Source organism: Capra hircus, chromosome 5 (genome assembly GCF_001704415.2).
Source record: "Capra hircus breed San Clemente chromosome 5, ASM170441v1, whole genome shotgun sequence".
Taxonomy (NCBI): domain Eukaryota; kingdom Metazoa; phylum Chordata; class Mammalia; order Artiodactyla; family Bovidae; genus Capra; species Capra hircus.
In genome coordinates, this window is record NC_030812.1 from 95561460 (window position 1) to 95583999 (window position 22540).

The 22540-nt window shown below is 44.6% G+C and overlaps 1 protein-coding gene, 1 long non-coding RNA gene and 1 pseudogene across 3 annotated transcripts; 1 reads left to right on the forward strand and 2 right to left on the reverse strand.

Annotated features, from left to right (window-relative positions):
- On the forward strand, positions 1–6890 carry GPRC5D (G protein-coupled receptor class C group 5 member D). Of its 2 annotated transcripts, XM_005680811.3 has the most exons (4): positions 1–105; positions 851–1783; positions 5467–5535; positions 6632–6716. In XM_005680811.3, exons 2-4 carry the CDS (start codon positions 889–891, stop codon positions 6637–6639), a joined length of 972 nt encoding a protein of 323 aa, XP_005680868.2. In that variant the 5' UTR covers positions 1–105; positions 851–888; the 3' UTR covers positions 6640–6716.
- On the reverse strand, positions 3159–8397 carry LOC108636057. The gene is made up of 2 exons (XR_001918105.1): positions 8008–8397; positions 3159–3641 (listed from the first exon to the last, which is right to left on the reverse strand). It is a non-coding gene; the product is annotated as an uncharacterized LOC108636057 (long non-coding RNA).
- LOC102191592 lies at positions 11404–13012 on the reverse strand (annotated as a pseudogene).

Consider the following 22540-nt stretch of genomic DNA (forward strand, 5'->3'; position numbering starts at 1 on the left):
ATTTGGGGAGAGATTAAAGACGCTGAGGTTGTCTCTTTCTTACTCATTGGCAGTTACAACTTCGCAGCCAGTACAGCCTCAGCCTCCAGCGTGGACACAGAGGAGGTAAGTGGGAAGGAAGGGACCATGCCTTCAGCTGTCAGCCTGGGTCACTCAAGCCAGCTGGCTCAGGAATACCCAGAAGGGAGTGGAACTAGGGGTATTCAGCTGCTAGGTACTTGTTTCCAAATGAATATATGTGATTTTCCTAGACAATGCTACTCAAGACAGAGTTTGGTGCTACACTCTCCAAAAAATTAATTGAGGGCAGAGACCACTTTGTAATATTCTTTGACAAATGAACAGTGGATATTTAAGCATAATGTATTGGATTGACTTGAATTAAAAGAAGGAACAGTCATTAAAATGACTGGGAAGAGCCTGTCTCCTTTGAGGAGCACCTCATGTCTTGAATGATCAAATGGTCCATTAATGTTGACAACCCTTGTTCTGGAGCCTGCTATAGCTGGATTCCAGCAATCATACACATGTTGTCACACAGCCCATCTTTATGAAAAAATTCTGCCTTAGGCTTCAAAAAGCCTTGGTAGAAATTACGACATGAAATTCATGAATGATCCAGAGTCCTCAAGTGAAGATGGTTCTCCTTTCCTAGCAGGACAGAGCTAGGAAAGTTTTGAGGGGTGGATAGTTCTGAGCTATGTCATTCAATGTATCCAGGCATCTTCATCTGGGAATCAGAGATATTACAGTGTCCTGTCCAGGACTACCCAAGAGACAAGACATTCTTGTGGGTGAAGGTAAAGTCGTGTTTGTTTCATCTTGGGTTTTTTTGTTTTTTGTTTTGCAGGGGAACAGAAGATCGTTCTAGTGAGGTACCAAGTCAACATGTATGAGGACTGCAAGGAGTCCACTGGGGACTATTACTTCCTCTGTGACACTGAGGGGGCATGGGGCATTGTTCTGGAGTCCCTGGCAGCAGTTGGCATAGTGGTTACAGTTATGCTGCTCCTGGCGTTTCTCTTCCTCATGAGAAGGGTCCACGACTGCGCCCACTGGAGTGTCCTCCCCACCCAGTTCCTCTTCCTCCTGGGTGTGCTGGGGCTCTTTGGCCTTGCTTTTGCCTTCATCATCCAGCTGAATGAGCAGACTGCCCCCATCCGCTACTTTCTCTTTGGGGTCCTCTTTGCTCTCTGCTTCTCGTGCCTCTTGGCTCACGCCTCCAACCTGGTGAAGCTGGTCCGGGGTCGAGTCTCCTTCTCTTGGACGACAATTCTGTGCATTGCTATTGGGGTCAGCCTGTTGCAGACCATCATTGCCATTGAGTACGTGACTCTCATCATGACCAGGGGTGGCATGTTTGTGCACATGACACCCTATCAGCTCAACGTGGACTTCGTGGTCCTCCTGGTCTACGTCCTCTTCCTGATGGCCCTCACGTTCTTTGTCTCCAAGACCACCTTCTGTGGCCCTTGTGAGAACTGGAAGCAGCACGGCAGGCTCATCTTTGCCACTGTGCTCGTCTCCATCATCATCTGGGTGGTGTGGATCTCCATGCTCATGAGGGGCAACACACAGCTCCAGCGGCAGCCCCAGTGGGACGACCCCGTCATCTGCATCGCCCTGGTCACCAACGCCTGGGTCTTCCTGCTGCTGTACATTGTCCCGGAGCTGTGCATTCTCTACCGATCATGTCAGCAGGGTTGCCCCCTGCCAGGCAATGCCTGCCCACTCCCGACTTACGAACGCAGCTTCAGAGCAGAGAACCAGGAGCTCTCAAGAGGTACTCTCTGGGGAACTCGGGGAGGCTCTCTTGTGAGCAAAGCAAGAGGGAAAACAGGGCCAGAGGATAAAGCAGGAAAGACAAAAAGGGAATGGTCAGGATCTAGTGTTAGTTGCGCAGTTGTGTCTGACTCTTTGCGACCCCATGGACTGTAGCCCACCAGGCTCCTCTGTCCGCGGGATTCTCCAGGCAAGAACGCTGGAGTGTGTTGCCATTTCCTCCTCCAGGGGATCTTCCTGACACAGGGATTGAACCCAGGTCTTCCGCATTGGAGGCAGACTCTTTACTGATTGGACCACTAGGGAAGACCCATGGAGGTGACTAAATAGCTCAAGCCTAGAGAGGCAGAGTCAAGGGTAAACTTTTCTGAAAAATCAGTTCATCCAGAATACAGAGATTCATGAGCAGAGGCCAAGACAGAAATGACTCAGAGGTCTCAAATAAAGAGGGTGTAGCTCTGAGGATTCTTACTGGATAAAGAAAGGCACCCACTATAAAATGAGTTTACCAGCCCCAAATTAGGCTTTGGTTGTGCCCTTGTATGACATAGCATGCTAAGTCCAGATGCTCTGGCCATTAAGAGCAAAAGTCACCCCTGGCAGCAGTGACTGACAGTTTCAAATTTTAAGTCTAAAAACTAACTTCCCCAAACATCATAGTAGACTGATACATACGACTCATCATCTCATTAGAGTCACAGAGCCCAATAACTTCTGGATGTCTGCTTCACAAACCATTCACTTCTTGAGAGCCTTCAAGATTTACAAAGAGTGACAGGAAGTGCCTTTAAGTGCGAATTCTGAGCAGAGGTTCAGATGTGTAATCATTAATAGAAATAAAGAACTTGCTTATGTGACATTTTCATAATAATTTCTGGGTCAGTTTTGAATCCTTATGTAAGACCAAGTCACCTGACTATACATCCTTAAAGAATAAAATGTATTATCCATGATAACAATTGACTTGGACCCCAATAACCTGGGGGAATAAATGGCTAATATCAGTGATCTGGAAATACGTCAAAACTCATTAATTCCTTTCTGAAACATCTGGCCCATTATTCACAACCCAATATCACAGTTTTGCATCCATTTCTGTGTCTTAATAGGCATCTGATTTCTCACAATGTATTTCTAATGTGCAAAGAGGATGTTATTTTACATATTGCATAGGGCACATTATGTTCACCAGGCTCAAAAAAATTAATAGAAGCTTTCCTGTTAAGTCATACACTTTTTGAGCTGTAATCTATGGCTAATTACACATTCAAATTAATTCCTGTTCAGATAGCTGCATCTATTAATTCTGTTCAGTTCAGTTGACCATGAATAGGAAATTGACATTACACATCCTTCCTAAAGGAGTTTCTCATTGCTTTTGATGACGTGAGGTTCATGGCAGAATTGCAGAGTCAGTCTTTCTTGAAATGACTTCTCATAGTTCTCACCAAAAAATAGGATAACACTTCTATGTCTGCTTTGTTTGCTGTCATATGTCTCTAGGAAACAAAATCAGAGAGTGAGTTCTTAGTGTTTCATAATACCCAAAACACACTGGGGCTTGTAACGATCAATTTTCCATACCCCCCAAAGATTAGGCAGGTATTTAAAGTGTTCTAAGAAATGTCCTATGGAAAAACAAGAGCTTTCAAAAGCACAACGTTTCCTTATAACTATCTTTATTACTAGAGCATTGATAGAAAATCCATTTCTGCCAGAGATAGTCACTGTCAATGTAATTTGATATTTTGTGGGAAGAAAATTCGGTGGTGTAGAAAAGAACGTGTAGATTGCTCTCCAAAACTGGGCAGAATAACCAGAAACTTAACCTTAGAGAAGGGAATCAGGATGGAGGTTACCTGGAAAAAAGTACAGATGTCAAAAATTAGAAGAATGATTCAAACTTAGGAAAATGTACAATATGACACCTAGCTTGGAAAAAACATACAAAGAGATGCAAAAGAGATAAGAATCAGAGCAGTACAATGTAATAACAATAATGCAAAAGATTCTAAGTGTTGCTGTAGGTCAAGAGCTGGCAGTGGGAAAGCAGCTCACAGCTGTGTTTGTTTGTGTCTGCTCAAGAAACAATCGCAGTGCTGTGCGGACAGATGTGTGGTCAGCAAGAACAGTCAGGCCTTTGTTCTCAGCAAGATAAGATAAGGGATCCACTGAGGAGAAGTGTGGGGATCTGGAGAGGTTTGGTGGAAAACCTCAAAAATGATGAAGGGGTTATATCATTAGACCTACATGGGAAGGTTAAGAAGATGAAAGTGAGATGGTAGTTCTTAAGCTTTAGCTGGCTTTCTCACCGACATTCAGGTTCTCTCTAAATTCTGTACCCAAACACATTTTGTTCCAGTCTGTGACTCTTCTGATTTATAGCTGTGATTGCAGTCACATAATTATTTGATTTACCACTGGGTTCTGAGACCAGAATTAATCAGTTAAAAGAAGAGTAAAGACAAGAGGGGATTAGCAAGGAATTTCACACATATGACAACTTCTCCCCAAGAGGCTGTTGTCCTGTTTTCTGTCTCCAGCGAAAGATGAAGGGTAGAAATAGACCCAAATGGAAGCGCGAAGCATTCAGATTAAATGCAAAGAGTTGGTACACTGAAATAAATCAGCAAAGGGGATTAAGGATTTCATTTCCCTGGAAGTCTTTCAAAACATTAGTCTTTAAAGATTCTCTCTAAAGTGATGTATGGATTTAGTTCAAAGATATAAAAACATCTAGATGAAGAATAAAAATCCAGTCAGGCATATTCCTACAAAACACCAAGCAAATGGGTATAAAAAGTCTGTACCCTGAGATATAAACATGTTCCTGAAAAACTGCATATCAACTGAATTTTTAAAATCAATTGCTCTTTTAACTGAGAATTTTTAGTTTGATATCATTTGCAAAGATCCTAAACCTAGACTATCAGGGGGACTTCCTGGTGGTCCAGTGGTTAAGACTCCATGCTTCCACAGCAGGGAGCTGGGGTTCGATCCCTGGTCAGGGAACTAAGATCCCACATGCCTCGGGATGTGGCAAAAAAAGCAATAAAAATCTAGAATATCAGCCATGAACCTTTTTTTATGAAAGGAAAGCTCCTGTTCTAGTAGTGCCTACTTTATCTGTTTTAGATTGCTTAGAATATTGTTTTATCAAGTTCGCTAAAACCAAGACCCATGTGCATTTTAAAGAATCACCTTATTGTGGGCATTTTTTCTATCTCTTGTTTAAACATCTACAGGCAAATCTAGTATGATTTTTTGGAAGGTATTAAGACAGAAACGAGGCTATGCAATGTGAAAAATGAGTCAATGAATAGCAAATGATGGAAAACAGGAGAAAAACGTTCTTGCCAACACAAGCCCTTCAGATTATTTTCCTTACCGCAAATACCAGCTTTTGCTCAGCATAGAAAGTGATGAGGCTTCAGCCCCTTCAATTACTAAGCACAGAGGTACTTCTGCGTACACAACTGTGATCTGTATGCAACCTTCCTCCGAAGCTTTAACAATGCTCTTTTTTAAATCACGAATTGAAAAAAAAAAAAATGTAGCCTCAGTGGAGAATTTATTTTTAAAGGAAGGAGCCTCTTTGCAAGCCACTGAGCCCCACCCTCCTCAGGTGCTGTTTCCAGGTGAACCTCTGACACTAACCCAGACCTTCCCTCCTTTGGCTTTCAGCCCGAGACAGTGATGGCACTGAGGAGGATGTGGCATTAACTGCGTATGGTAGCCCCCACTCAGCTGCAGGTAAATGTGCTCATCTGCATTCTCCAAGGAGGGACGGAGGAAGCCCGCCTTCCTCAGGCGAGCTGTCAGGCTTCCTCTCCAGTGGCTTTCCTGACCCAAGAGAGGACAGATAGGGCAGGTCATTCCTCCAGACATGCGGAGCCTGAGCCATCCAGACCGAATCCATACCAGGGCAGTGCGATGAAGCTAAATCGTGCCTTTTGCTTCTTCCCAAACCATTCCCAAGCCCCCTCTGCCGCTGCCATTGACAATAAATTCTGATGCAGGTGAATGTCCCTGAAAGAAAAGGCAGCTTGAAGGGTTCATGTTGAGAGTGAAGAGGAGCAAGCTCAGTGCTTTTCGCCTTGGGAACAAAGAGGAGGGAGGTTAGAAATATGCATGAGTGTAGGAACTGTTTTTAGCATCAGTTGTCTAAACGCATCTCCTGGACCATGCTGGCTGCCTCTCTGAGTCACTGTCTGGGCCACCCCAAGAACTGGGCCGGGTCTGTCAGGATCATCTGGACGCCCAGATGGGTGCACCCATTTTATGCTTGCAAAAACAGGGACACCGCTGAGTAGAACCAGAGGTAACTTACATTGGTGCCATGATGACTTGAAGACAACAAAGCCAAACAGCCAAAAATACCACTTTGGGACACATTTGGATTATGGGGTCAGAAGTCATTAAGATCCAAGAGAGAAAGCCATGCCCAGACTGCTCATTCAATGAACTGTACTAGGCAACTGTAACTAGGTTAATCCCTCTGGTCTGTTATCTGACGTTGCCTTTTCCTGGAATGACACACAGGCCAGGACATAGCTATATCATTTGCTGTAATTAAGCCTCCAGAGGGTATTTACACGATGAGAAAATCTTCACTATCTCCGCCAAGAACTTCTTGGGTTACTTTCAACTTCCAGTAATTTTGCAAACAGATTCTTATTAATGGCTAAGAGCAAAAATGATGTGGGTAGACTCAACATTTTTTTTCTTTTTTGTTTAATTAACAAAGGATTAAATGATGGTGAAATGATAATATTTCGGGCATAGTTTTGCAGAGTATCATCTCCTATGTTGGCTGAAAAAGCTATTAATGGCATTTCTTCTGTTGCAGATTGTTGATGCCACACAGAAATATCTCATTCCACGGGCTAAAGGAAGCCCCCAGCAAGATGCAGAATTATAAAGTCCACAGAAAACATGAGTCCTGAAAACCCAGAAGATCATCCTAATGTTGTCCCGATGGGCAAGTGGAAAGCCTGTCTGCCAACAAAGCATCCTTCCTTCCCTGCCTCCTGGTCCTCTCCATCCATCTGGGGCCCTGCATCAGGACATTGCCCTTCAAGCACAATTACAATCTTTCTGGCCACCCTACCGTGACTATGTGTCTCTTTCTTCATTCATGTAACTGAAAGATTCTCTTCCCCAGCAATGCCAGGACAAATTGGCACCTCTTACTAATGAGACCAAAAGACCTCAGTTTGATGAACTTAGAGTCATGCTAACGTGACAAAATACAGATGGCAGTAGCAACTTACTATTGGATTACTCCTCTAGCCACTTTTTTCAAAAGGGGCCCCTAAATATGATTGACCAAAAATTTGCAACAAATGTCATAGCAGAACCCTCAGGATCTCCACAATTGTACATTTCGTGGGCTTGCAATCCCGCAGGTTTCTCCCACAGCTTAAGAACTCCCATGACAGCAAGTATGGCGTAGACATGACTGAGGTCAGTGACCTGCTTTGATGAACCAGTAACAGAAAGGTAAGAGCCACCCAAGTTGATGCTCATAAAGGATTTCAGCATCGTCACCCATCCTCCTAGTTTTTATCCCCAAAATGATGACAACAACACCTTCAACATAATTTTGGTTTGTTTAGTTTCAAAGGTGAGAGGTGTTTGAGTTAGCTAACAAATTTCAGTAAACCCATTAAAGACATATAGGATGGCTAATGCTGTTTCCCAAGATGTTTCCCCTAAAATTAGTAAAGGTAAAATTAAACCTCTTTGTACCAAATTGCCTCTGAGGTTTATCCTCATTTTATCAAAATTTGGACCATGTGTTAGTTAGATTTGCGGGTTTGAAAAGCTGCAAAGTGTCTCCTTCAGGCTGTCTGAGGAAAGGAATTGTAAGGTTACACCTTTCAGGAAAGAGAAAACCCTCCCTGGGAACCCTCTACAGTCCCTCAGCCAGCTTCATAGAGATGGAACACTGTCAGGTGTTGAGGGGACCCTGCTTTCTCCCACCCCATTCCCACAACCACTCCTCTCCTAACACTTTGACACTTTCCTCACTATTTCCTTTTGTGGTACTTTTACTTATCCAGCCGACTCATTTTCTCCCTGTAGGGTGTAATTCAGATTCCTGAGAGAGACTCTGATTGGTTCAGCTGATCGCCGTGTCTCTGATTGGGTGCTCTTTTGCATTGCCCACCTGTTAATTTATAATCACCCTGTGGATTGGCTGTCCTTGGGCCCAGTACTCACCCCTGGTCCCTTCAGCTGTGTTTGGCGTGATCGTGTGGTAGACTTGACTGCTTCCTCAGTGAGACACTCATGGGCAGCGATTTATGCTCTGGGCAGCTAGAGAGCAATAACATGCATCGTGAGTGACCAACTCCAGAAAGATGAATCCAGGAAAATATAATTTCATGAAAATTATAGAATATCTTTATGAAAAGATCAATTCTTTTGAGTTTATGTAGCAATTCACATAACGCTAAACACCCCAATCATCTTCTGAGTTGGGATCCATGAGGAACCACTTGAACAGATAAAACTATTAATGATTGGCTTGTGTTCTTAGTTGTTCAGTTGCGTCCAACTCTTTGTGGCCCCATGGACTGTAGCCTGCCAGGCTCCTCTGTCCATGGGATTTCCCAGGCAAGAATACTGGAGTGGGTCGCCATTTCCTCCTCCAGGGGATCTTCCTGGATCGGGGATTGAACCCACATCTCTTGTGGCTCCTGCATTGGCAGGTGGATTCTTTACCACTAGCACCACCTGGGAAGCCCATGATTAGCATGTTGCAGTCAATTAATCAATTCAATAAGTAGTATTTGAAAATCTAAACACACTTACTGAGACTTCCGTGGTGGTCCAATGGTTAGGAATCTGCCTTGCAATGCAGGGGATGGGAGAAAGTTTCCATCCTTGGTGGGGGAACTAAGATCCCTACATGCCAAGGAGCAACTAAGCCAGAGAGCTGCAGCTACTGAGCCTGTGCACTCCAGACCCCGGGCACCACAACTAGAGAGTCCGTGAGGCACAGTGAAAGGTCCTGCATGACGCACAAATGTCCTATGTGCCGCAACTAAGACTTGTCACAGCCAAATAAAGAAAATATGTGTGTGCGTGCTAAGTCGTGTCCGACTCTTTTCGACTCCATGGACTATGATGCACCAGGCTTCTCTGTCCATGGGATTTCCCAAGCAAGAATACTGGAGTGGGTTTTCATTTCCTCCTCCAGGGGATATTCCTGACCCAGGGACCAAACCCACATCTCCTGTGTCTCCTGCGTTACAAGGGAATTCTTTATCTGCTGAGCCATCGAGGAAGCCCATACACAAAATAAATAAACTCACTTACTGGATGTGAAAGCTATCTATTCTCTTAAATATTTTAGATCATCTTCTGATTTTATTTATTTACCAAAAGAAAGTGTATCAGTGAAAAAATTCATTATAAAACATCTTTCTGGTGGAGCATGGCTGATATACTCAAGCTAATGAAATATCTTCCCAGGTAAAATTGATATCTTTCATCTTGATGCTTTTTTTTCCTGATCCAGAGCATCAGAGATTTGTTTCCCTCCACATTACATTTCATGAACTCCTCATAAGCTGAAAAGTCCTTGTTGTTGCTGTTCAGTCACCCAGTTGTGTCCAACTCTGCAACCCCATGGACTGGAGCACGGCAGGCCTCCCTGTCCCTCACCATCTCCCAGAGTTTTCCCAAGTTCATCTTCATTGCATTGGTGATGTCGTTTAGCCATCTCATCCTCTGATGCCCTCTTCTCCTTCTGCCCTCCATCTTTCCCAGCCTCAGGACTTTTCCAATGAGTTGTCAGTTCGCATCAGATGACCAAAATCCTGGCACTTCAGCTTCAACATCAGTCCTCCTAGTGAGTATTCAGGGTTGATCTCCCTTAAGATTGACTGGCTTGATCTCCTCGCTGACCAAGGGACTTTCAGGAGTCTTCTCCAGCACCACAGTTCGAAGGCATCAATTCTTTGGCGTTCTGCCTTCTTTATGGTCCAGCTGTCACAACTGTATGTGACCACTGGGAAGACTATAGCCCTGACTATACAGACCTTTGTTGGCAGAGTGTCTCTGCATTTCGATACAGAAATGTATTGAAAGTTTTGTCTAGTTTTGTCATTGCTTTCCTTCCAAGAAGTAATCATCTTCTGATTTCATGGCTGCAGTCACCATCTGCAGTGATTTTGGAGCCCAAGAAGAGGAAATCTGTCACTATTTCCACCTTTCCCCCTTCCATTTGCCATGCAGTAATGGGGCCAGAGGCCATGATCTTAGTTTTTTTTTTTACTATTTAGTCTTAAGCCGGCTCTTTAAAAAGGTCTTATGCCTTATTTTAGCCTGTGGTCAGGTCTGGAATAAGATCCCACATGCTGTGGAGCAACTAAGCCTGCGAGCTGCAACTACTGAGTCTGGAGCCCAAGCACCACAACATTGATGAAGTTTCCTCATTTGCTATAGCCATTATTCTTTCTTCTTTTAAAAAATGCTCCCTTTTCTTGGAATTCTATTTACTTCATATTGGCCAGATTCATGACTTCGCAGCCTTCTTTTCCTCCTTCCACCACCAGTTCTAAATCTACCTTTTCCCAGAAACTCTCTGAAGACATGGGACCAACAGGACAGTCTCACACGAAGCCTTACTTAACTTGTGGCAGAATGAAAGTCTCTTTTTTCCTTCAAACTCAGATGGTATATAAAATCGTTCTGTAGCCTCTTCCTCAGAATAAGCCTAATCATGTATTTCAAAAGTGCGCAATTCATGAGAAATAAACTAGAAAGTCTTTTTCTGCTTCCTTGATACAAAAGCCTCTGTATTTTGCATATGAAGGAATGCTTCTCAATTAACATTGAATGGGAGTGAATATCCTTAACTTCTAAAAAGTCATGCTTGACATCTGAATAAAGAAAGACTTTCTCTTGGAGTTGTTTAAAATGTTCTAATCAGACATGACCTAATGACTGAACAGCAACAAAATGGCTCAGACCAGTTTCAAACTGCTGGCTTCCAGTGGGAGATCTTGTTTGCCTATCTGTCTTTAAAGATAGACTAGTTATAATTAAGTTTGCATTTTCACATATATCGGAACTTAGTTATTCAAAGAACTTCCAAGGCATAAACATGCACCTTTACTTAAAACATTATTAGGACCTTTCAGGGACTGTCTTCAAGAATATCTCTGGAGTCTTCCCTGGTGATTCAGAGTTAAAGAACCCATCTGCCAACGCAGGAGATACAGATTTGATCCCTGATCCTGGAAGATCCCACAAGCCTCGGAGCAACTAGGCCCGTGAGACACAACTATTGAGTCTGTGCTCTAGAGAGACACAACTATTGAGTCTGTGCTCTAGAGCCTGGGAGCCACAACTACTGAGTTCACCTGCTGCAACTCCCGAAGCCCTTGCACTCTGGAGCCTGTGTTCCACAGCAGGATAAGCTATTGCAATGATGAACTTGTGCACCACAACTAGAGAGTAACCCCCACTAACCACAACCAGAGAAAGCCCTCCCCGCAATGAAGACTCAGCACAGCCGAAATAAATAAATACAATTAAAATTTTTAAAAGTAACCTATAAAAAAAGAATATCTCAGGAAAATCAGAAGGATTGGGTTGCTAGGATGGTCAAACTGTCAGATCAGAGAGGTGAGTTCAGGGGTGAAATTTCTTTAATGGAATGCAGCCAATTTTCTTCAAATTCTCCAGAATTTGAAGCTCCAATACTTTGACCACCTGATACGAAGAGCCAACTCATTAGAAAATACCTTGATGCTGGGAAAGATTGAAGGCAGGAGGAGAAGGGGACGACAGAGGATGAGATGGTTGGGTGGCATCATCAACTAAATGGACGTGAATTTGAACAAACTCCAGGAGACAGTGAAGGACAGGGAAGCCTGGCATTTTGCAGTCATGGGGTCACAAAGACTCAGACCCAACTGAGCAACTGAACAACAACAACTGTGGCTGGTAAAGGAGGGGATCAATAATGTCACAGCACCCTTTGGGGTGATGGAAGAAAACAGAGACCAATGAATGAGCCATGCTCGTGGCTGAAAAGACTGACGTGGGGAACGCACAGAATTATTATCTATGGTCCCTTTGAGCTGTGTAAGGTCTTCCATGGATGCATCCCAATTCTGTGTTAAGATTTCAGAAGTCAGTGTTTCCTAGAGTGAACTCAAAGCATTTCTTTTTTTAAAACTTTTTATTTTCTACTGGAGTATAGCAGAGTAACAGGCAATGTTGTGATAGTTTCAGATGAATAGGAAAGGCACTCAGTCATACATATATATGTATCCATTCTCTCCCAAACTCCCTCCCATCCAGGCTGCCACATAGCATTGAGCAGAATTCCCTTGCTATACAGTCAGTCCTTGTTTGTTATCCATTTTAAATATAGCAGAGTGTACATGTCCATCCCAAACTCCCTGACTATCCCTTCCCCACATCCTTTCTCCCTTCTTCCTGCAACCATAAGTTCTGAATTCAAAGCATTTCTATCCACTGTTGGAACCAACACTCTAAAGAAGGAAAGACACTCTGCTGCTCCAGAGTAATTCTGCATTCATATTGGCATTTTGTATGCCTGTAAATCTTCCCTAGTGGCTCTGATGGTAAAGAATCTGCCTGCAATACAGGAGGCCTGGGTTCAATCCCTGGGTTGGGAAGCTCCCCTGGAGAAGGGTATGGCAACCCACTCTAGTATTCTTGCCTGGAGAATCCCATGGACAGAGGAGTCTGGTGGGCTATTGTCCATAGGGTCACAAAGAGTCAGACAGGACTGAAGTGACTTAGCACGCAAAGTGTATCTAAATATTCTTGCCTAAAACCATGCTTGTCTGCCAAGTAGTCAAACAGCATCTGATCGTCCCTGGCTGACTGCATTTGCCCCGGAGTTTCTAGATCTTCTAACATCTTCACAGTTGGTTCAGTTTCTACCTGAAGCTGTTTCAATTGTGCAACAATAGTGGTTCTTTTTTTCTCCCAATGCATGAGGACTACCCTCAGAATAAAGTATTTTTATACTTCCATAGCAAAGCCTACCACATTGGTATCACTAAGAAGATCCTATTTATCTTGTGACAATTCTTTTTCATTGTTTAATCTCCTTTACAGAGAGAAATTCAAGCAATGGAAAGACTAGATGCTGATCCAAAAAGTGTATGATGCTAGTAGCCAAGTCATCCCCGCCATCTTGCCAAGGAAAAGGATACACTTTTAATACTGATCTCATCCATCGCTCAAAGAACTATAAGTACACTTTGGAAATACTATTGTCTATCTTTCTAGATTTTTCTAAAGCTAGTGGAACTATTAGAATTTAAATCCTGTTTAGGATGTGGTTAAATCAACTCTGGTTTGGAAAAGAATCCTCTGGGCAGATTTTTTTTTTTAATGTAAAAATTAACAGTAAGATATTGACTTTTCTATGTTCTTGGAGAAACCCTTTCACATCTAAACATTTGACATTTGATCTGAGATTTATTCACACTTTCACACTTAAGTTCTTTCATTGGAGATTAGACATAATTTTTTCATTTCAACAGGATTTTCACATGATTATAGTCACAAATTCTGGAGACACAAGTTCTGTGTCATCACAGAATTCAAGACAAATGAAACTGATAGGATCTATCAGTAGACAGATCTATAATTGTCCACAAACTGTAGGATAAAGAAGTCTATACTATAAACACAGAGAAGGATATTCATTTTAAAAGGTTTAAAAATAGAGGCAAAGAAAAGAGACAAAAGGTGCCATTGTGTATATATTTCAATTTATAGAACTGACATTTCTGAATTCTAACATGTTCCTTCTGTGATATAAATGCACTATGCAGAGTACATCATGAGAAACGCTGGGCTGGAAGAAGCACAGGCTGGAACCAAGATTGCCAGGAGAAATATCAACAACTTCAGATATGCAGATGACACCACCCTTATGGCAGAAAGCGAAGAGGAACTAAAAAGCCTCTTGATGAAAGTGAAAGAGGAGAGTGAAAAAGTTGGCTTAAAGCTCAACATTCAGAAAACGAAGATCATGGCATCTGGTTCCATCACTTCATGGGAAATAGATGGGAAAACAGTGGAAACAGTGTCAGACTTTATTTTGGGGGGCTCCAAAATCACTGCAGATGGTGACTGCAGCCATGAAATTAAAAGACACTTACTCCTTGGAAGAAAAGTTATGACCAACCTAGACAGCATATTCAAAAGCAGAGACATTACTTTGCCAACAAAGGTCCGTCTAGTCAAGGCTATGGTTTTTCCAGTAGTCATGTTTGGATGTGAGAGTTGGACTGTGAAGAAAGCTGAGCACCAAAGAACTGATGCTTTTGAACTGTGGTGTTGGAGATGACTCTTGAGAGGCCCTTGGACTGCAAGGAGATCCAACCAGTCCATTCTGAAGGAGATCAACCCTGGGATTTCTTTGGAAGGAATGATGCTAAAGCTGAAACTCCAGTACTTTGGCCACCTCATGAGAAGAGTTGACTCATTGGAAAAGACTCTGATGCTGGGAGGGATTGCGGGTAGGAGGAGAAGGGGACGACCGAGGATGAGATGGTTGGATGGCATCACTGACTCGATGAACGTGAGTCTGAATAAACTCCGGGAGATGGTGATGGACAGGGAGGCCTGGCGTGCTGCAACTCATGGGGTCGCCAAGAGTTGGAGACGACTCAGCGACTGAACCGAACTGAAGGGAGCACTTATTAAAATTAAAGGGAGAAATTAAAATTTCTTTTTAATGTGAAATTCATCTCTTAATTATTGTTTTTTTAAGAGTTAAAAATTTGGGGGAAAATGTTAAGGATGTGTATATCTTCCACCAGTGTATACAGAAGGGGGCTGGCTTTTTAAAATATATGCTACAGAGGGAAAGTGGACTTTACATGTATTTAGGAGAAACTTGTATAGACTTCATCTGCAATTCATTTTTAAATTTCTTAACATCTAATTCAGTGGCGTCATTCCCAGGGCAATTTGTTCCTGGAAAAATTGAGTTTTTCAAGTTTTGTTTTGAATATATAGCTGATTCATACTGAAAGAATGTTTTCTGTGGTTCTGTTCTTATTAAGGGTTTATTTTAAAAGCCCATGAAAATCAACAGAAAAGAAATGAAAAAAATACCTGTGGCAGGAGAAGATCTTATTAATAGAACATAAAGGTCTTTGGGATGGCTAGTCCGTTGGGCTAACAACAATATGTTTTTAAATAGAATTTACATTTCAGCATTCTACCATCTACAGAAGGTTTTCACATCCACTACCTACCTCATTTGATCTATTAAATGGGTTAGGCAATTTATTTGTGTAACTAAGACGCTAAGAATCTCATCTAAAATTGAACTTGGGCCACTACATTCTGCTGTTTTTTACAATATAATCTGAACTATAAAATAAAATAGACACACACTCCCAAAAAATCCTTATTTATGAGCAGAGATGTCACTGAAAATTTTCCGAAAAACCTGTGCTTTGGGTTTTAGTTATCGTTGTTATTGCCAGGTCTCGCTGTTGATAATGCATTTTTCTGAATGCCAAAACAACTGGTAGAAAAGGCCATTTAAGAAATAAGAAAGTCAATTTTATGGAAATTGTCCACTCTGGGAGTCATCAGGGCTGTCTGCCAAATGTTTCCAAGCTCTTCTGCCCTCCAGGAACATGGTAGGCTTATACTTTTTGTCCCTTTTGAGGTTGGGTGGGACCATGACACTAATTCTGGCCAGTAAGTTGGAGCAGAAATTATGTCACTTCCAAAACTGATTCCAGGAAGAAACAATTCATTATTGGTACCAGACTGTCAAGAGTCTTTTCCCTCCACCACAGTGGCAAGCAGAGCTGCAAACAGTGACTGCTCCATCCATCTGGGTTCCATGAGGAGCATGTGGTGTGAATAAGAAATAGAACTTTCTTATTGTAAACCCCCAGGTTGTTATTTCAGCTAGCCATGCCCAGCCTGATTGATGCAGCCGATTGTTTGGTACCTTGAAGTAAAACAAAGGAGGTCCTCGCCTGAATGTTTGACTTTACTACTTGTTATTCCAGTTTTCTTCAAAGGCATCCTTAGATTAAAGAAGAACCACCCTGAACTTGACCGATACAGGCCACACTTCTGCAGCAGGCGTGTGGTTTCACAGCTCTCCACGTAATTACACTTCACTGGGATAGCTGCCATCATAAGAACATGCAGAAGATGAAGTGGTAACTTAGAGTCACTCTGTCTCAGAGACCGAGGGCAAGAAAGACTTCCCGTGGAGGTCAAAGCTTGAGCTCTGTCTTACATGGGAGGGAGGGAGGGCAGAATTCATGGGGAAAGATGTGGGGAATGATACTCAGAGCCACCACTAACAGGGAGTCTTTGTCCAAGCTAGGAAAACGTGCCCCTTCTGGGTGAGTGATGGGCTTCCCAGGTGGCTCAGACGGAAAGAGTCTGCCTGCAATGCAGGAGACCCAGGTTCGGTCCCTGGGTCAGGAAATGGATAAGGAAATGGCAACCCACTCCAGTATTCTTACCCGGAAAATCCCACGGACGGAGGAGGCTGGCGGGCTACAGTCCATGGGGCTGCAAAGTCAGACACGACTGAGCAGCTAACACTGGGTGGATGAATGGGAAGACATGACTGCAGCCCCCATGGATACAGCCTCATGCCAAGCACACTGTGTGGGGAGGGGGGCGGAGCGATGGGGTGTGGGGCTCCATAAGTGGAACAGGGTTGAATTCCAACCCCACTCACCATCTCAGCCATGTATCTCTGAGCAGTGCAGAAATCAACAACTATGTGACTGGCTGCAAAGACCCAGGTTTGCAGAGCAGAAAACACCCCCAAGTAACTGTGTTGCTGTTGTTGTTTAGTCGCCAAGTCCAACTCTACTGTAACCCCAGGGACTGTAGCCCGCCAGGCTCCTCTGTCCGTGGGATTTCCTAGGCAAGAATCCTGGATCGGGTTGCCGTTTCCTTCTCCAGGGGATCTTCTCCACATGGGGATCAAACCTGCAACTCCTGCATCACAGGCAGATTCCTCACCACTGAGCCGCCTGTAAGAGCGTACCTGCAAGGAAAGCCAAGGCGTTCCGTACTGAATCACACAAAGCGGAAAGCAATAGGAGTTGAGGCTGGAGAGCTGAGCTTCCTGGGCTCACACAGGACTGAGATCCCGAAAGCAGGAACCCGGACATGGGTGTGAAGGGCATTGAAAGGAGGGGCCGGCCGACCAGCAGCACTGTGCCAAGTCAAGCTGGAATCTGGGGTGGAGGCACACATGTGTACCCCTGGCACAGGCTTATCAACAAACCCGCCCATGTTTTGAACCCAATGGAAAAAGTTAAAAGCTCTCCAGTCAAAGAAAAAAAAAAAAACCTAGAGTTCTTCGTTGCCCAATCTGTTTACACGCCTTTGTCAACCCTCATAAACCCCTGGGAGGAACGTGACAGCCACAGTAGCCCAGGGACCGCAGCCTGATGGGAAATAATTGTTGCTGTTGTGAAATAAAGCAGGGTCGTGAAACAAACCACGACAGCCTGTTTTTATAAAACATCTATGTGTTGTGGATCATGGACTTTCTGCACTCATTTTTTTTTTTTAATATTGTAATCCATCTTGGTGACTGAGGGTCTTGGCGCTCCCTTGAATTTTGTGCTGGAGCTAAGAGCCTCGATCTCCCCACCCTGGCTCCAGCCCTGTGAATGGATCAGATCTGCCTCGTGGGGAAGGGTGGAACAGAGGCTGGAGTGGGAACCCTGGCTGCATGTTAGAATCACTTGGGAAGTTCTAAAAGCTGTCCATGGCCTGACCTCACCACAGACCAATTAAATCAGAATTTCTGGGAGTGGAGCGTAGGCATGTGTATGTTATAAAATCTTTCCAGATGATTCTGTTTGGCAGCAAACCAGGCTTGCAAACCACAGCCTTAAACAGATATTTAGGTTTTGATGTAGGGAATGAGGAAGACAGAGGAGCCAGTATCCTGGCTTGGGTGACTCACAGGACCACACTTCCAGTTTGCAAAAGAGGGAACCCCAGGTAGAGGGTCCAGGTGGAGAAACAGAGCTGGAGGTGGAGAGGACAATAAATCAGTGGTTTTGAACCAACTGAGTTGGAAGTGGAAGCACCTGAATGAGTACAAGGCTGTGAAGTTGCAGTGGAGACAGAAAGGGAGGTTGGGGAGTGAGCTTAGAGGTGGAGGCGGGTGATGAAGCAGATGTGATCCTGGCCGGGAGGGGGAGGGGCAGAAGGAAGGGGCCCCAGAATGCCTAGCAGCAAAGAAGGCTGCTCCATCCCTAACGAGTATCTCTCCTGGTGCCTGTGTCTCCATGTCCAGTTTCACCTTTAACCCTGGGAGGTCTCCACCAAGATCCCTCCAGGGAGGGAACTGGAGTCTTGTTTGCAGAACCACACTATGGCTCCCAGACGGGAGAACAGACTGAGAGGCTTCCTATGGACTGAGTTCAAAGGTAGGGAAGGCAAAAAGTAGGGTTTGCCTGGAAGATTGGTGAATTAGGAAAGGTGGACCAAGATGGCTAACTCTCTGATGCCTTTCCCCAGATGTGTGGTGTTGGAGAAGACTCTTGAGAGTCCCTTGGACTGCAAGGAGATCAAACCAGTCATTTCTAAAGGAAATCAACCCTGAATATTCATTGGAAGGATGGATGCTGAAGCTGAAGCTTCGATGCTTTGGCCACGTGTTGTGAAGAGCTGACTCACTGGAAAAGACCCTAATGCTGGGAAACATTGAAGGCAAAAGGACAAGAGGGTGACAGAGGATGAGATGGTTAGATAGCATCACGGACTCATGGACATGAATTTGAGCAAGCTCCCGGAGATAGTGAAAGATAGGAAAGCCTTGCATCCTGCAGTCTATGAGGTCATAAAGCATCAGACACGAGTTAGTGACTGAACAATAAGCCTGTCCAGTCAGGAGAATCAGCTGGGATGCCTATTGCAAGTATAACTTTTCATACCTGGACCCCGATCTACTACATCAGACCTTCCAGGAAACGGCCCTGGAATCTGCATTTTTAACAAGCTTCCTTCCCTTGTGGCTCCGCTGGTAAAGAATCCACCTGCAATGCGGGAGACCTGGGTTTGATCCCTGGGTTGGGAAGATTCCCCTGAAGAAGGGAAAGGCTACCCACTTCAGTATTTTGGCCTGGAGAATTCCATGGACTGTATAGTCCATGGGTTCGCAAAGAGTCAGACACGACTGAGCGACTTTCTCACTTCACATCACTTCATGTGACTCTTTAGACAGCGTGAGTTTGGGAGGTGCTGCTCTGTAGACAAGAGAAGACTTCCTCTGTGTTCTGGTTTGGAGCGAAGACTGTCCAGGTTTTTCCAATTTGGCTCAAAAAGGCAGAAAGTGATTGCTTTGATATGGCATCAATGGAAAGATTTTATGAGTCAGTCCTGTTCCTGGGAACATTCAAATTCCCTTTGCATCTTCTTCTCTCCTCTTCTCCAGTGTAATGTGCAGCTCAGCCCGAGCCCATCCCTGCCACGTCCCCACTGACCCTCGCCTGCTGCCACCCAGTTGCAATCCAGGACACACTGACCAGTTTTCCCAAGAGAAACCGTTGCTGGAAACAACAGTTGCCTTGAAATGTAGGAAGACAAATCCTTTCAAGCCTCTTTGCTGGCACTCTCATCTATTTCCCGTTTGGTTTATGCAGTCTGAAAGGTCCTTGTTCATCCATTTGGTTCAAGTCAGTTTAGGAAAGTAATATACTTGAAAAATAAAAGATTGCCATTGATCTTCAGGGGGATCAGTCTAAAACGCCTCTCTGATTTTTGCCTTGGGGGCTGCTTTTCGCTTTTCTCATATGCGAAGTTTGTTCTTATGTAGTTCTCCTAGGAAACGGCACTTTCCCAAGCTTGACAAAGAAAAGCCTCAGGGAAATAAAACTTGGATGTGATGAAATGAACTCAGCCCCCAAAGTCAAGAATTTCCTTTCTCTCCTCCAAGCCTCAGGTTTGTGAATAGCTTTTATCACATTGGAGTTAAGTGTTGTTCTTGTACGGAAAAAAAAAAAAAAACCACACACAAAAATCTGATGGTGGATCAACTGAAATTCATCATAATTATTTAAAGATAAATGACACCAAAAGATACCAGAGCAGACTAGAGGGACTCTGACAGTGGTGCTCGCTAAGTGAGGTGTGTGTGTGTACTCAGTTGCTAAGTCATGTCCGGCTCTTTGCAACCCCACGGACGGTAGCCCTCCAGGCTCCTCTGTCCATTGGGATTCTCCGGGGAAGAATACTGGAGTGGGTAGCCATTCCCTTCTTCAGGGGATCTTCCCAGCCCAGGGATCGAACCTGAGTCTCTTACGTCTCCTACTTTGGCTGGCAGGTTCTTTACCACTGAGCCACCTGGGAAGCCCCTGAGTGAGAAGCCAGCATCCTAATTAGCCTGTGATAAACGAACAAAAAAAAAATTACCTTTCTCCCCCAAAGTTTATTGGTTCATGCAACAAATTCTCATATGTGTGCAGGCACGGAACTAGGCCCTGGGGCTATAAGAGGACACAAAAGAGTTCTCTGCCTTCCTAAAACTTTCAGAATAGTGGGCCAAAAACAAGTAAAACGAGAAAGAAATGTAGTTGTAAGTGATAAGTGCCCTGAAGCAAACAGACCGGTGACTCTGAGGGTCAGCTGCAATGGGACACTAGCGCTAAATAGACTGGCAGGGCGAGGCCTTACTAAGGAAGCAGCATGGGAGCTGAGATGCAAATGTTGCAAAGGGGAAGAGCTGGGGCAAGACTCCAGGGAGAGGCCTGTAGAGCTGGGCTCCCTCCAGGGTAGGACTAAGAGAGAAACTCATCTCAGAGTGAATGATTAGAACATTAAAGACAGGGACCTCCCTGGTGGTCCAGTGGTTAAGACTCTGAGCTTCCAATGCAGGGGCCACAGGTTCTATCCCTAGTCAGGGAACTAAGATACCCATTCGTCGAGGCATGGCCACACACACACACTCCAAAACAACAACAAAAAATAAAAAACATTAAGAACTCTAACTGGAAGGATCAGAACCAGAGATAGGAGAGAGGTACAAAGCGGGATGATGACAAGGATGGGCTAAGCAACGGGCAGCAGGCAAGTTTGAGAAGACCAGAGCCCAAACTGGCTCTTTCTGCAATGTCCAGCAGAATCCATTTACCCCCATGTGTCTTCACGTATTTATATCAGCTCCCAAGTGTCCCAGTAGGTGAACTGATTGGAAGGCCCTACTTAAGGCTTCAGCGGCTTCCCCGGCGGGTTAGTGGTGAAGAATCCGCCTGCACTGCAGGAAATACAGGAGACGCAGGTTCAGTCCCTGGGTTGGGCAGATCCCCTGGAGGAGGAAATGGCCACCCACACCAGTATTCTCGCCTAGAGTATTCTATGGACAGAGGAGCCTGGAGGGTTATAGTCCATGGGGTCGCAAAGAGTCAGTCATGACGGAGCAACTGAGCACACACAAAGCTTTTGGTCCAAACCAAACCAACTTGCAAAAACCTACCTGGGGTTAACCTCAGCTAGGTATCTAGATTCTACGCTCAAATCTCTTCACCATCTTCCAGTTTTTCAGACTGGAAAGCATTTCTGGCTGATGGAACACCTTGGGAAAAGCAGGGGTCTAGGAAGCTGGAGAAAATGAGGTAATGACATTGCGTTGTGACACAGCCCTAAGGACGGGTGAGATTGTGGGAACCAAAGTCACAGGGACGGGTCAGTAGGAGACAGTTGGTGGCAGGCATCCCTTGTCAGTTATTCAATCAACAGCCTTCTGATTTGCCACTGATTTGAATGGAAATATTTTGGGAGGGGGGGATCTATTCACTCTACTCACAAGGCACCTTCCATTCTAAAGCAAACTCTATTCGCAAGGCACCGTCCATTCTAAAGCAAGGCTAGGAAGAAGAGTTCTGCAAAATACAGCTACCTGCCAGGGGTGGATCATGACAGCCAATAATTACACTTACTACAAGGTAAGGGCACATCCAAGCCATGAAGACATTCTTATTCTCACTTGAGGGCAAAGGAAGTGCAGGGGTGGGGGAAGAAAACGGTGTGGAAAACTGATAACCCCTCCACGGATCTTGGAATCAAACCCTAAGAACGGCAGCTTGGCAAGTGAGAGTCCAGAGTCCAGAGACTCCTTGAGGTTACCTGGTCCAGCCTCACTCCTAACACAGAAGTCACCCACATCATCCTCAGCAGAGCACCCTTGACCTTGAACACCTCCAGCAAGAGATGACCCACCACTCTGCAGGTAGCTCTTCCAGGGTCGGTCTCCTTCAGATTTCTGCGCCGGTGGCTCAGCAGTAAAGGACCCGCCTGCCAGTGCAGGAGGCACAAGAGACACGGGTTCAGTCCCTGGGTCGGGAAGATTCCCCTGGAGGAGGGCATGGCCACCCACTCCAGGGTTCTCGCCTAGAGAATCCCACGGACAGAGGAGCCTGGTGGGCTACAGTCCATGGAGCTGCAGAAGAGTCAGACACGACTTAGCGACTAAACAACCTAAAGGATCTGGCTCCAGATTGCTAACTCTGGAGCCGTGCGCTGTGCTGCTATTGTTACAGACAGTTGAGGCAGTCTGGGGCTGGCTTTGACTCCCAGCCCCCAACTCGGCAGCTGTGTCACCGCGGGCATTAGTTAACCTCTTAGTGCTTCCATTTCCACAGATATTAGATAAAGGAAGTATCCAACCAGTCCATCCTAAAGGAAATCAGTCCTGAATATTCATTGGAAGGACTGATGCTAAAGCTGAAACTCCAATACT

Coding starts and splice junctions, on each gene's coding strand:
- GPRC5D (XM_005680811.3), top strand. CDS start 889: ATGTATGAGGACTGCAAGGAGTCCACTGGGGACTATTACTTCCTCTGT. Junction 1,784..5,466: donor GAACCAGGAGCTCTCAAGAG/GTACTCTCTGGG, acceptor TTTGGCTTTCAG/CCCGAGACAGTGATGGCACT.